This window comes from Bombina bombina, chromosome 10 (genome assembly GCF_027579735.1).
Source record: "Bombina bombina isolate aBomBom1 chromosome 10, aBomBom1.pri, whole genome shotgun sequence".
In the NCBI taxonomy this organism is placed as follows: Eukaryota; Metazoa; Chordata; class Amphibia; order Anura; family Bombinatoridae; genus Bombina; species Bombina bombina.
The window spans coordinates 26,569,486-26,584,702 of record NC_069508.1 but is presented as its reverse complement, the minus strand read 5'-3'; the positions used below and the strand labels follow the sequence as shown (position 1 = coordinate 26,584,702).

General features: G+C 42.2%; 1 protein-coding gene across 2 annotated transcripts in view; it reads left to right on the top strand.

The window, feature by feature from the left end:
* The window catches only part of COL24A1 (collagen type XXIV alpha 1 chain), a 416,052-nt gene that overhangs the window by 239,376 nt on the left and 161,459 nt on the right, over nt 1-15,217 (top strand). For both annotated transcript variants that reach the window (XM_053693893.1, XM_053693894.1), the window contains exon 25: nt 7,963-8,016. In XM_053693893.1, the coding sequence (XP_053549868.1) occupies nt 7,963-8,016 (54 nt within the window). The remainder of the gene's footprint in view (nt 1-7,962; nt 8,017-15,217) is intronic.

Here is a 15,217-nt window from a genome sequence, read left to right as displayed (position 1 = left end):
GAAGATGGGCATATCGGCATGATCAAGGGTACCAAAAGTACATAAAAAACTGATAGTATTTTAACTGTTACTTATGGTACTCATCCTGAGAGGAACACTTTATGGCAGCAGTTTTGCAATCCATCTGCAAGAGCACTAGAGGGCAGCACTATTTCCTGCCATGTAGTGTTCCAGATGCTACCTAGGTATTTCTTCAACAAAGAATAGCATGGGAACAAAGCAAATTTGACAATAGAAGTAAATTGGAAACTTTTTTTAAATTGTGTGTTCTGTCTGAGTCACAAAAGGAAATTTTTGGCTTTCATTTCACTTTAAGCTTCACCAAATTTGATCAAATAAAATATAACCTGTATTTGGTTTAACTGCAAACTGTATAGACTCTCTGTTTAATTTACGATTCCCTTTTCCATCTGCTTACTGTAAATTTGCCAACACCAATTGTGATGTACCCTTGTTCTAACATATCTGTAATGTAAACTAAAAACTGGCTACTGGATATATTACAAATACCAACATTAACACTAAATACGTCTAACCGTAGAACAAAACCATATATAAGTTCTCTTGGTTCAAAACTGGGAAATAAATCTTAATAGCAACCACATGTAGGAAAAAGGGAAAAAAAAGAAAAAAATACTTAAAAGGATATGTTATTAGGACGGCAAATGAAATAAAAGTGGAACCATCTGTAGAGCTCAAGAGCAGAACAATAACGTGTATGTTATATATAGTCATATAGGAAGGAGGCTTGGAATGTCTGTACCACCAAAAGAGTCCAGTAATGGGCTCAATATATAATATGTCACTGAGAATTTAATAGTTGCTCACTGGGGTTACCCAGCAGTGACTGGGCTAAATCCTGTATAAAGGAAGACAGACATATGGATTATAAAGGCTATTTAGAGCTGACTGTAATGCACTAATAGATATCTGTTTGGGTTGGGCGAATGACTTTTTTTTTTACATTCAAATGGTGGACTATTTGTTCATTTTGTTCATTCATTCTTTCATTTGAATGCTTCTACTGAATACATTTTATCATTTTATATTGTAATGCTATAGAAAACGTTATCAAGACTGCTAAAATTTGTCATTAAAGTCAATGCAATTATCACATGATAAAGGGACGTAAAACACATTTGTGTAGTATACTGTATATCAGGAATCAAACACTATATTGTGAAAGAGCTGCCTACAAAATACATGTTTTTAAATGGTTTCAAATTGAATTTTGTTTACAAAATTGACATTGTTTTCCAGTCAAGGGACACACCTTTTTAAAAGTATCTTATGTCCTTTGCTGATCTTTAAATCAGGGTGGAACACACTGCAGGATCAGTTTATAAAATCTGGAGTATGGAAGTGAAGTATATTCTCACAAAAACTGGAAGAAAATCAATTTCTGGAGTACAATTACAGGAAAAAGAAGGCAAATAAATTATGAAATGACATTGCAAAGTTTTTTTAATTTTGTTAGTCTTAATTGAAGGGACACTAAACCCAAAATTTTTATTTCATGATTCAGATAGAGAATACAATTGTAAACAACTTGCTAATTTATTTCTATTATCTAATTTGCTTCATTTTTTAGATATTCTTTGTTGAAGAAATAGCAATGCACATGGGTGAGTCAATCACACGAGGCATCTATGTGCAGCCACCAATCAGCAGCTACTGAGCCTATCTAGATATGCTTTTCAGCAAAGAATATCAAGAGAATGGAGCAAACTAGATAATAGAAGTAAATTAGAAAGTTGCATGCTCTTTCTGAATCATGAAAGAAAAAATGTGGGTTTCATGTCCCTTTAAAAATTCCGTTTTGAATGGATGTATGTTGACTGGTCACACAATTTTTATTCATTGTTTTCGAGGAACAGTAAATGTAACATTTTTACCAACATTGCTGTACATAGTGACGTAAAGTAAGGAGGCGTTGCACAGCTCACTGTAGAGAGTAGTTTAGCACATGTATATGCGGTTTACTTAGACTGTAGACCACACCTCGCAACCGTTTTTTTTATTTAACTTCACTAAGGGCTGGCAGTGATGCCAAAAAGATGCTGTACTGACTGTGCACCACAGAGGAAGTACGCAGGGCACACATTTGCGCTCTGTTTATGCTGCTCTTAATTCTGAATGACAACTTAAGTGTGATCCGTCATACAGAAGTCAGGACAGCAAAACCAGAGTGTGAGAGCGCACTCTACTTACCTTTTTTGGGGTACATAGTATGGCATCTGATAGACTTATCATGCGCCTGCGCTAAAGTTAAACACACACTCCCTATAAGATCAGAAACATAGAGCTTTTATAACTTGCTTACTTTTTATTTCATTGTACAACCAAAAGCTTCACTATAACCTCACTGAGCCATGTTATAGTAAATACAAACATATTTAGGTGACAAACAGTCTCTAGTGTCTGAGGGGCAGAAGTGGGGCAAATACCCCCATGAAATTTTGCTACTTACATCTAAGCTTAAAGAGACTATCTATTCCAGAATTTGAGGGATATTTATCAAGCCGTCAACCGCAGATACGCTGGAATTCCGCAGCGTAATTGTGGCAAGCTTGATTCGACCCATTTGTCAAAGCCTACAGACCGGCAAAAGTTGAAATTTGTGACGTAACATAGGATCCGCCGGTCTCAATCTGACACAGATCGATGCTTGCGTCATTACAGATGTTCCAAATACAAATTCGGCACTATCTGACAACTTTTGCCATTTATCAAACTTCTAACAGGTACGCTCGCCACTATTCCGGCCCAGCATACCTGGTTTTCAATTCGCCACCCTGGAGGCCGCGGATGCCATAGGAATCAATGGGAGTCTGAAAGCAGGGAAAGCTTATGTTCAATGCTGCCAGATATCCCATTGATTTCTATGGTAGAAAACAAATTACGTTTACACCTAACACCCTAACATGTTCCCCGAGTCTAAACACCCCTAATCTGCCGCCCCCGACAACGCCATCTACATAATGTTATTAACCCCTATCCCACCGCTCCCCGAAGTTGCCGCAACTAGATAAATGTATTAAGCCCTATCCCGCCGCTCCTGGACCCCGCCGCAACTAAATAAATGTATTAACCCCTATCCTTCTGCTCCTGGAGCCCACCGCAACTCTAATAAAGTTATTAAACACTATCCCGCCGCTCCCGGACCCCTCGGCAACTAAATAAATGTATTAACCCCTAAACACCTGGCCTCCCACATCACTACCACTTACTAAACCTATTAACCCCTAAACCGCCAGCCCCTTACATCACCATAAACTAAATTAAGCTATTAACCCCTAAACCTAACAACCCGCTAACTTTACATTAAATATTAACTCATCCCTATCTTATAATAAATGTAAACTTACCTTTAGAATTAAAATAAACTATATTAAACTACTAATTAACCTACCCTAACTATTATCCTACAATTACATTAAACTATATTAAACTACTAATTAACCTACCCTATTATCCTACAATTACATTAAACTACATTAAACTACTAATTAACCTACCCTAACTATTATACTAAAATTATATTAAACTAACAATTAAATTAACTATATTACATATTTAAAAACCTAACCCTACTCAAGTTATTTAAATCTACTATTAAAAATTACTAAGTTACAAAACAATAACAACTAAGTTACACAAAATAAAAAACACTAAATTACACAAAATAAAAAATAAATTATCAAATATTTAAACTAATCACACCTAATCTAATAGCCCTATCAAAATTAAAAAGCCCCCCAAAATAAAAAATACCCCTAGCCTACACTAAACTACCAATGGCCCTTAAAAGGGCCTTTTGCAGGGCATTGCCCCAAAGAAATCAGCTCTTTTACCTGTTAAAAAAAATACAAATACCCCCCCAACAGTAAAACCCACCACCCACACAACCAACACCCCCAAATAAAAACCTATCTAAAAAAACCTAAGCTCCCCATTGCCCTGAAAAGGGCATTTGTATGGGCATTGCCCTTAAAAGGGCATTCAGCTCTTTTACTGCCCAAAGTCCCTAACCTAAAATTAAAACCCACCCAATAAACCCCTAAAAAAAAACTAACCCCGGAAGATCCACTTACAGTTTTCGAAGACCGGACATCCATCCTCATCCAAGCGGCAGAAGTCCTCAGTGAAGCCGGCAGAAGTCTTCATCCAAGCGGGCCAAAGTCTTCATCCAAATTCTATCAGCCAATCGGAATTAAAGGGGAAAAAATCCTATTGGCTGTTGCAATCAGCCAATAGGATTGAGCTTTCATCCTATTGGCTGATCCAATCAGCCAATAGGATTGAGCTTGCAGTCTATTGGCTATTCCAATTAGTGTTTTTTATTTAGTTGTTTGTTTTTTTGTAACTTAGTAATTTTTAATAGTAGATTTAAATAACTTGAGTAGGGTTAGGTTTTTAAATATGTAATATAGTTAATGTAATTGTTAGTTTAAAGTAATTTTAGTATAATAGTTAGGGTAGGTTAATTAATAGTTTAATATAGTTTAATGTAATTGTAGGATAATAGTTAGGGTAGGTTAATTAGTAGTTTAATATAGTTTATTTTAATTCTAAAGGTAAGTTTAAATTTATTATAAGATAGGGATGAGTTAATATTTAATGTAAAGTTAGCGGGTTGTTAGGTTTAGGGGTTAATAGCTTAATTTAGTTTATGGCGATGTGGGGGGCTGGCGGTTTAGGGGTTAATAGGTTTAGTAAGTGGTAGTGATGTGGGAGGCAAGGGGTTTAGGGGTTAATACATTTATTTAGTTGCGGAGGGGTACGGGAGCGGGGGGATAGGGGTTAATAACTTTATTAGAGTTGCGGTGGGCTCCGGGAGTGGAGGGATAGGGGTTAATAAGTTTATTAGAGTTACGGTGGGCTCCGGGAGCGGAGGGATAGGGGTTAATACATTTATTTAGTTGCGGCGGGGTCCGGGAGCGGCGGGATAGGGGTTAATACATTTATCTAGTTGCGGCAACTTCGGGGAGCGGTGGGATAGGGGTTAATAACATTATATATGTGGCGGCGTTGTCGGGGGCGGCAGATTAGGGGTGTTTAGACTAGCTTGATAAATGGAGCCCTTCATCTCTTTGGCCTCTATTTATCAAAGGTCTGTCGGAACTGATCCGACAGTGCGGATCAGGTCCAACAGACCTCGCTGAATGCGGAGAGCAATACGCTCGCCGTATTCAGCATTGCACCAGCAGCTCACAAGAGCTGCTGGTGCAACGTCGCCCCCTGCAGAATCGCGGCCAATCGGCCACCAGCAGGGAGGTGTCAATCAACCCGATCGTACTCGATCGGGTTGAACTGCGGCGATGTCTGTCCGCCTGCTCAGAGCAGGCGGACAGGTTATGGAGCAGCGGTCTTTGTGACTGAAGACTCACCAGAAACACGGGCCGTCAAGCTCCTTTCAGAGCGTGATAGATAGGCCGCTTTATGTTTCCCAGTTCTGATTTCTTCCTTTTTTACTCCTTTTCTTTTTAGGATTTATGTTCTTATGGGGATTCTGGTTTGTTTCATGTAGCTTTTCTTACGTCGGATTTTCTCTGCTATGCTTTGAACCATTTTTGTCTGTCTTTTCAGTTGTGGTTTATGTGTTTTGTTGAACGCTTACATATGCGTCATTTTCCCATTGCAGTTTGTCTTTATACTATATTATGTTTATGTTCTCATGCTGGTTTTACAACACTTTATCTTTCATAAGTGCATTTTTTGTGCTGTTCCTGCTTAAATTACATCATTTTCTATCCAAAGCTCGGACCATAATTATATACTTTATGGCTACAGTTTAACATTGCATTTGTTTGCAAGGCAGCTATTTTCATTGTTTTCCATTAGTGTTGTAGTATTTTTTAAACTCCGGGAGGTTACGTATTTAGGAGTTACAATTCTCTCATGCAATTATATATCTATCACATTATTTTACAATTTTGCCAATTATCTAAAGGTCTCGGGGCTTATGAGATTGTCTAAGAAATCTGACCAGTACTATGAAGCGCCTGGTAGAATTCTCTAAACCTATTTCCCCTTCAGATCTCACAGTTTTATTTCACCAACTTAAAGGTGGCAAGATTGTGTCAAAATACTCAAAACACGTATTACCCTAATAGAAAATCCCAAGCCTTGGCACATAGAAGCAACTGTAAGATACTATACACTGAAAACAGGGTAATCTGATCCATATTGGCTCCAGGATTTAATTTTTAAAGTGCACCCCCCCCCCCACACTCTACTCCCTGCTAATTTCCCTTTTCCAGCAAAGTTTCCCCTTTCAGCGAGCTCTATTACATTCTATGGGAGCATGTAGCATGTCACAGGGACAGGACCATTTCTTAGAGCACTCCTGTGAGTGTCAGTGTGGTTTTTCACACCTGGAAATATAAGATAATTTTAATATTAGTTGTTATTTTTTTACACTGAATATTTATAACCTTTTTTTCTGTGTATCATTTTCTTTTTGTATCTTTTTATTATGTTAATCTTTTTTTCCCTATTTCTCATGGGCATTTTTTATTCTTTTTTTAGCAAAAGTAGATATTTTTTTTATTTAGTGGATCCATTTTATTTACTTGCGCTGGCTCATATTAAAGGGACACTAAACCCATATTTTTTCTTTCTTGATTCAGATAGAGCATGACATTTTAAGCAACTTTCTAATTTACTCCTATTATCAAATTTTCTTCATTCTCTTGGTATCTTTATTTGAAATGCAAGAATGTAAGTTTAGATGCCGGCCCATTTTTGGTGAATAACCTGGGTTATTCTTGCTGATTGGTGCATAAATTCATCCACCAATAAAAAAGTGCTGTCTAGAGTTCTGAACAAAAAAAGAAGCTTAGATGCCTTCTTTTTCAAATAAAGATAGCAAGTGAATGAAGAAAAAATGATAAAAGGAGTAAATTAGAAAGTTGCTTAAAATTGCATGCTTTATCTGAATAACGAAAGAAAAAAATTTGGGTTCAGTGTCTCTTTAAGAAGCAGTGGTCTTAAGACCGCTGCTCCTTAACTCATACGCCTCCTCTGAGGTCTGCAATCTGCATGATCGTGTACGATCGGGTTGATTGACATCCCCTGCTAGCGGCCGATCGGCCCACGAATCTGCAGGTGGCGGCATTGCACAAGCAGTTCACCAGAATGCGTATGCTGTCAGCATTCAGCGATGTCTGGCAGACATGACTATTTCTCTTTAAAATAGTCACCCACTACACTATGAGGCCTATTTATCAAATGTCTGTCGGACCTGATCCGACAGTGCGGATCAGATCCGGCAGACATCTTGTGAGCTGCTGGTGCAACGCCACCCCCTGCAGACTCGCGGCTAATCGGCTGCCAGCAGGGGGGTGTCAATCAACCCGATCGTACTCGATCTGGTTGAATTCCTGCGATCTCTGTCTGCCTGCTCAGAGCAGGCGGACAGGTTATGGAGCAGTGGTCTTTAGACCGCTGCTTCATAACTGGTGTTTCTGGCGAGTCTTCAGACTCGCCAGAAACACGGGCCCACAAGTTCCATACGGAGCTTGATAAATGGGCCTCTATTACTCCCTTACACTGAATTAATCCCATATACACAATTCCTTACCTCTTAAAGGGATGTAATAGTAAAAAGTGAAATATGCATAAGCGCATTTCAGTTTTGAATACAAAACATTTCTGCAATATACTTGTATTAGCAAAAACACAAATAATAAATGTTATCACTGCTTCTGTGATGTGTACAAATGCCCTGTGCAACAGTTTGTTGCTCTTTTTAACACCAAAACCTACAGTTATTAACCCTGGCAGTGCCAAAGAAACACTTTGATGCTTTGCATCTTTCTCTGTCATCCCAGGGGTTAATACTACATTTGGCTGTTTGGTTTACAAATAGAAATGAGTAACAGTACAGTTTGTTGTTATCTGTCTTTATTTATTACTCCTGATATTTTCTCCTCTAATGCTACCTGTTTCATGTTACAGGGACCAGTTGGATTACCTGGAGAGAACGGACCACCTGGAGTTGCTGGGGAGAAGGTCAGTTTCCAGTTTCCTTGCGCACAGTATGAGCATTGTGAGCCGGAGGGCTATGTGGTCCCTGCCATTTAGTGCACTGTGATCCGGATAGTGTGTCTGTGCTCAGTACCATGAAACACAATCCCCTCACTTCACATACTAATACTCTGTGTTATCTTATAGGGGCACGAAAGTCAGAATATTGTTCTAATGATTCAGATAAAGCACCTTCTAATGTATTTCTGTTATTAAATGTACATCTTTCTCTTGGTATCCATTGTAAAGAGCATACCCAGGTAGGCCCAGTAGTGTGCACGTGTCTTTAGCACTATATGTATAACATTGTTACAAACACAACTGCCATATAGTGTTTAAAGGGACATGAAACACAACATTTTATTTTATTATTCAGATAGAGCATTCCGTTTTAAACAACTTTCTAATTAATGAAAGAGCAGCAACACACTATTGGGAGCTAGCTGAGCACATTTGTTGAGCCAGTGACAAGAAGCACATATGTGTATCCACCAATCAGAAGCTAGCTAGCAATAGTGCACTCCTCCTGAGCCTACCTAGGTATACATTTCAACAAAGATATCAATAGAACAAATCAAATTGACTATAGAAGCAAATGAAAAAGTGCAATGTATTACGGCTGTTATGTATTGGTAAAACCAACAATTCATCTGCAATATGTTTATAGCTGTGACATTGTTGTCAGGGTGACATTCTTAAAGGAACACTCAATAATTACTTAATTAACAAGTGCATAATAAAAAGACAATGATTTAACACCTACTCAGAATTTCAAATAAGCAGTAGATTTGTTTTCTGACAAATTTAGATTTTCTCCCAATAGGCCTCCAGCAGGGGGGTGTCAATCAACCCGATCGTACTTGATCGGGTTGTATTGTTGCGATGTCTGTCCGCCTGCTCAGAGCAGGCGGACAGGTTATGGAGCAGCGGTCTTTGTGACCGCTGCTTCATAACTGCTGTTTCTGGTGAGTCTGATGACTCGCCAGAAACACGGGGCATCAAGCTCCATACGGAGCTTGATACATATGCCCCATTGAGTTGCATGACGTTGATATATTGAGTTGCATGACGTTGATATATTGAGTTGCATATCGTTGATAATTAACAAGTGCATAATAAAAAGACAATGATTTAACACCTACTCAGAATTTCAAATAAGCAGTAGATTTGTTTTCTGACAAATTTAGATTTTCTCCCAATAGGCCTCCAGCAGGGGGGTGTCAATCAACCCGATCGTACTTGATCGGGTTGTATTGTTGCGATGTCTGTCCGCCTGCTCAGAGCAGGCGGACAGGTTATGGAGCAGCGGTCTTTGTGACCGCTGCTTCATAACTGCTGTTTCTGGTGAGTCTGATGACTCGCCAGAAACACGGGGCATCAAGCTCCATACGGAGCTTGATACATATGCCCCATTGAGTTGCATGACGTTGATATATTGAGTTGCATGACGTTGATATATTGAGTTGCATATCGTTGATATATTGAGTTGCATGACGTTGATATATTGAGTTACATGACATTGATATATTGAGTTGCATGTCATTGATTTATTGAGTTGCATGTCCTTGATATATTGAGTTGCATGTTGTTGATATATTGAGTTGCATGACGTTGATTTATTGAGTTGCATGACGTTGATATATTGAGTTGCATGTCGTTGATATATTGAGTTGCATGTCCTTGATATATTGAGTTGCATGACATTGATATATTGAGTTGCATGTCTTTGATATATTGAGTTGCATGACGTTGATATATTGAGTTGCATGTCCTTGATATATTGAGTTGCATGACGTTGATATATTGAGTTGCATGACGTTGATATATTGAGTTGCATGTCGTTGATATATTGAGTTGCATGTCGTTGATATATTGAGTTGCATGACGTTGATATATTGAGTTGCATGTCGTTGATATATTGAGTTGCATGTCGTTGATATATTGAGTTGCATGATGTTGATATATTGAGTTGCATGTCGTTGATATATTGAGTTGCATGACGTTGATATATTGAGTTGCATGTTGTTGATATATTGAGTTGCATGACGTTGATTTATTGAGTTGCATGACATTGATATATTGAGTTGCATGACGTTGATATATTGAGTTGCATGACGTTGATATATTGAGTTGCATGACGTTGATATATTGAGTTGCATGTTATATTGGTGTTGACAATGAACACAAAACAGTGAATTATAGACAGGAAGAGGAAAAGAAATGCAATTATTAAATTTACCCCTCCCCTACAATTGTGCTGGACAGATAATTAAATTCAGATATTAGATTAGTAGAAGATTGACGTGTATCTAATTTGAGATTTTGAACTGTTCTATACTTTTCAGCTGTCTGCAGGCTAGTATGTCTGTGTGAGGGCTAGTATGACTGTGTGTGGGCAGTATGTCTGTGTGTGCGGCAGTATGCCTATATGAGGACTAGTATGCCTGTGTGTTCAGCTAGTATGCCTGTGTGCGGCTAGTATGCCTGTGTCAGGGCTAATATGCCTGTGTGCGGGCTAGTATGCCTGTGTGTGCGGACTAGTATGCCTGTGTGTGCGGGCTAGTATGTCTGTGTGTGTGTGGCTAGTATACCTGTGTGAGGGCTAGTATTTCTGTTTGTGTGGGCTAGTATGCCTGTGTGTGTGGGCTATTATGCCTCTGTGTGAGGGCTAGTATGACTGTGTGTGGGCAGTATGTCTGTGTGTGCGGCAGTATGCCTATATGAGGACTAGTATGCCTGTGTGTTCAGCTAGTATGCCTGTGTGCGGCTAGTATGCCTGTGTGAGGGCTAATATGCCTGTGTGCGGGCTAGTATGCCTGTGTGTGCGGACTAGTATGCCTGTGTGTGCGGGCTAGTATGTCTGTGTGTGTGTGGCTAGTATACCTGTGTGAGGGCTAGTATTTCTGTTTGTGTGGGCTAGTATGCCTGTGTGTGTGGGCTAGTATGCCTGTGTGTGCGGGCTAGTATGTCTGTGTGTGCAGAAAGTATGTCTGTGTGTGCGGGCTAGTATGTATGTGTGTGCAGCTAGTATGTATGTGTGTGCGGGCTAGTATGCCTCTGTGTGCGGGCTAGTATATCTGTGTGTGCAGGCTAGTATGCCTGTGTGTGCAGGCTAGTATATCTGTGTGTGTGGGCTAGTATGTCTGTGTGTGCAGCTAGTATGCCTGTGTGCGGGCTAGTATGCCTTTGTGTGTGGGCTAGTATGTCTGTGTGTGCGGGCTATTATGTATGTGTGTGCAGCTAGTATGCCTGTGTGCAGGCTAGTATGCCTCTGTGTGCGGGCTAGTATGTATCTGTGTGCAGCTAGTATGCCTGTGTGCAGGCTAGTATGTCTCTGTGTGCGGGCTAGTATGTCTGTGTGTGCAGGCTAGTATGTCTGTGTGTGCAGGCTAGTATGTCTGTGTGTGCAGGCTAGTATGCCTGTGTGTGCAGACTAGTATGCCTGTGTGTGCGGGCTAGTATGCCTGTGTGCAAACAGGTGTCCGTTATAAGTGAATTATAGACAGGAAGAGGAAATGAAATGCAATTATTAAATTTACCCCTCCCCTACAATTGTGCTGGACAGATAATTAAATTCAGATATTAGATTAGTAGAAGATTGACATGTATCTCATTTGAGATTTTGAACTGTTCTATACTTTTCAGCTGTCTGCAGGCTAGTATGTCTGTGTGAGGGCTAGTATGACTGTGTGTGGGCAGTATGTCTGTGTGTGCGGCAGTATGCCTATATGAGGACTAGTATGCCTGTGTGTTCAGCTAGTATGCCTGTGTGCGGCTAGTATGCCTGTGTGAGGGCTAATATGCCTGTGTGCGGGCTAGTATGCCTGTGTGTGCGGACTAGTATGCCTGTGTGTGCGGGCTAGTATGTCTGTGTGTGTGTGGCTAGTATACCTGTGTGAGGGCTAGTATTTCTGTTTGTGTGGGCTAGTATGCCTGTGTGTGTGGGCTAGTATGCCTGTGTGCGGGCTAGTATGTCTGTGTGTGCGGGCTAGTATGTCTGTGTGTGCAGAAAGTATGTCTGTGTGTGCGGGCTAGTATGTATGTGTGTGCAGCTAGTATGTATGTGTGTGCGGGCTAGTATGCCTCTGTGTGCGGGCTAGTATATCTGTGTGTGCAGGGTAGTATGCCTGTGTGTGCAGGCTAGTATATCTGTGTGTGTGGGCTAGTATGTCTGTGTGTGCAGCTAGTATGCCTGTGTGCGGGCTAGTATGCCTTTGTGTGTGGGCTAGTATGTCTGTGTGTGCGGGCTATTATGTATGTGTGTGCAGCTAGTATGCCTGTGTGCAGGCTAGTATGTATCTGTGTGCAGCTAGTATGCCTGTGTGCAGGCTAGTATGCCTCTGTGTGCGGGCTAGTATGTCTGTGTGTGCAGGCTAGTATGTCTGTGTGTGCAGGCTAGTATGTCTGTGTGTGCAGGCTAGTATGCCTGTGTGTGCAGACTAGTATGCCTGTGTGTGCGGGCTAGTATGCCTGTGTGCGGGCTAGTATGTCTGTGTGTGCGGGCTAGTATACCTGTGTGAGGGCTAGTATGTCTGTTTGTGCAGGCTAGTATGCCTCTGTGTGCGGGCTAGTATGTCTGTGTGTGGGCAGTATGTCTGTGTGTGCGGCAGTATGCCTGTATGAGGACTAGTATGCCTGTGTGTGCAGCTAGTATACCTGTGTGCAGCTAGTATGCCTGTGTGTGCGGACTAGTATGCCTGTGTGTGCGGGCTAGTATGTCTGTGTGTGTGGCTAGTATACCTGTGTGAGGGCTAGTATGTCTGTTCGTGCGGGCTACTATGCCTGTGTGTGTGCGGGCTAGTATGCCTGTGTGTGCGGGCTAGTATGTCTGTGCGGGCTAGTATGTCTGTGTGTGCAGAAAGTATGTCTGTGTGTGCGGGCTAGTATGTATGTGTGTGCAGTTAGTATGTTTGTGTGTGCGGGCTAGTATGCCTCTGTGTGCGGGCTAGTATGTATGTGTGTGCAGCTAGTATGTATGTGTGTGCGGGCTAGTATGACTCTGTGTGCGGGCTAGGATATCTGTGTGTGCAGACTAGTATGCCTGTGTGTGCAGGCTAGTATGTCTGTGTGTGTGGGCTAGTATGTCTGTGTGTGCAGCTAGTATGCCTGTGTGCGAGCTAGTATGCCTCTGTGCGGGCTAGTATGTCTGTGTGTGCGGGCTATTATGTATGTGTGTGCAGCTAGTATGCCTGTGTGCGAGCTAGTATGCCTGTGTGTGCAGGCTAGTATGTCTGTGTGTGCGGGCTATTATGTATGTGTGTGCAGCGAGTATGCCTGTGTGCAGGCTAGTATGCCTCTGTGTGCGGGCTAGTATGTCTGTGTGTGCGGGCTATTATGTATGTGGGTGCAGCTAGTATGTATGTGTGTGCGGGCTAGTATGACTCTGTGTGCGGGCTAGGATATCTGTGTGTGCAGACTAGTATGCCTGTGTGTGCAGGCTAGTATGTCTGTGTGTGTGGGCTAGTATGTCTGTGTGTGCGGGCTATTATGTATGTGTGTGCAGCTAGTATGCCTGTGTGCAGGCTAGTATGTATCTGTGTGCAGCTAGTATGCCTGTGTGCAGGCTAGTATGCCTCTGTGTGCGGGCTAGTATGTCTGTGTGTGCAGGCTAGTATGTCTGTGTGTGCAGGCTAGTATGTCTGTGTGTGCAGGCTAGTATGCCTGTGTGTGCAGACTAGTATGCCTGTGTGTGCGGGCTAGTATGCCTGTGTGTGGGCTAGTATGTCTGTGTGTGCGGGCTAGTATACCTGTGTGAGGGCTAGTATGTCTGTTTGTGCAGGCTAGTATGCCTCTGTGTGCGGGCTAGTATGTCTGTGTGTGGGCAGTATGTCTGTGTGTGCGGCAGTATGCCTGTATGAGGACTAGTATGCCTGTGTGTGCAGCTAGTATACCTGTGTGCGGCTAGTATGCCTGTGTGTGCGGACTAGTATGCCTGTGTGTGCGGGCTAGTATGTCTGTGTGTGTGGCTAGTATACCTGTGTGAGGGCTAGTATGTCTGTTCGTGCGGGCTACTATGCCTGTGTGTGTGCGGGCTAGTATGCCTGTGTGTGCGGGCTAGTATGTCTGTGCGGGCTAGTATGTCTGTGTGTGCAGAAAGTATGTCTGTGTGTGCGGGCTAGTATGTATGTGTGTGCAGTTAGTATGTTTGTGTGTGCGGGCTAGTATGCCTCTGTGTGCGGGCTAGTATGTATGTGTGTGCAGCTAGTATGTATGTGTGTGCGGGCTAGTATGACTCTGTGTGCGGGCTAGGATATCTGTGTGTGCAGACTAGTATGCCTGTGTGTGCAGGCTAGTATGTCTGTGTGTGTGGGCTAGTATGTCTGTGTGTGCAGCTAGTATGCCTGTGTGCGAGCTAGTATGCCTCTGTGTGCGGGCTAGTATGTCTGTGTGTGCGGGCTATTATATATGTGTGTGCAGCTAGTATGCCTGTGTGCGAGCTAGTATGCCTGTGTGTGCAGGCTAGTATGTCTGTGTGTGCGGGCTATTATGTATGTGTGTGCAGCGAGTATGCCTGTGTGCAGGCTAGTATGCCTCTGTGTGCGGGCTAGTATGTCTGTGTGTGCGGGCTATTATGTATGTGGGTGCAGCTAGTATGTATGTGTGTGCGGGCTAGTATGACTCTGTGTGCGGGCTAGGATATCTGTGTGTGCAGACTAGTATGCCTGTGTGTGCAGGCTAGTATGTCTGTGTGTGTGGGCTAGTATGTCTGTGTGTGCAGCTAGTATGCCTGTGTGCGAGCTAGTATGCCTCTGTGTGCGGGCTAGTATGTCTGTGTGTGCGGGCTATTATGTATGTGTGTGCAGCTAGTATGCCTGTGTGCGAGCTAGTATGCCTGTGTGTGCAGGCTAGTATGTCTGTGTGTGCGGGATATTATGTATGTGTGTGCAGCTAGTATGCCTGTGTGCAGGCTAGTATGCCTCTGTGTGCGGGCTAGTATGTCTGTGTGTGCGGGCTATTATGTATGTGGGTGCAGCTAGTATGCCTGTGTGCAGGCTAGTATGCCTCTGTGTGCGGGCTAGTATGTATGTGTGTGCAGCTAGTATGCCTGTGTGCAGGCTAGTATGCCTCTGTGTGCGGGCTAGTATGTCTGTGGCTAGTATGCCTGTGTATGCAGGCTAGTATGTCTGTGTGTGCAGGCTAGTATGCCTGTGTGTGCAGACTAGTATGCCTGTGTGTGCGGGCTATT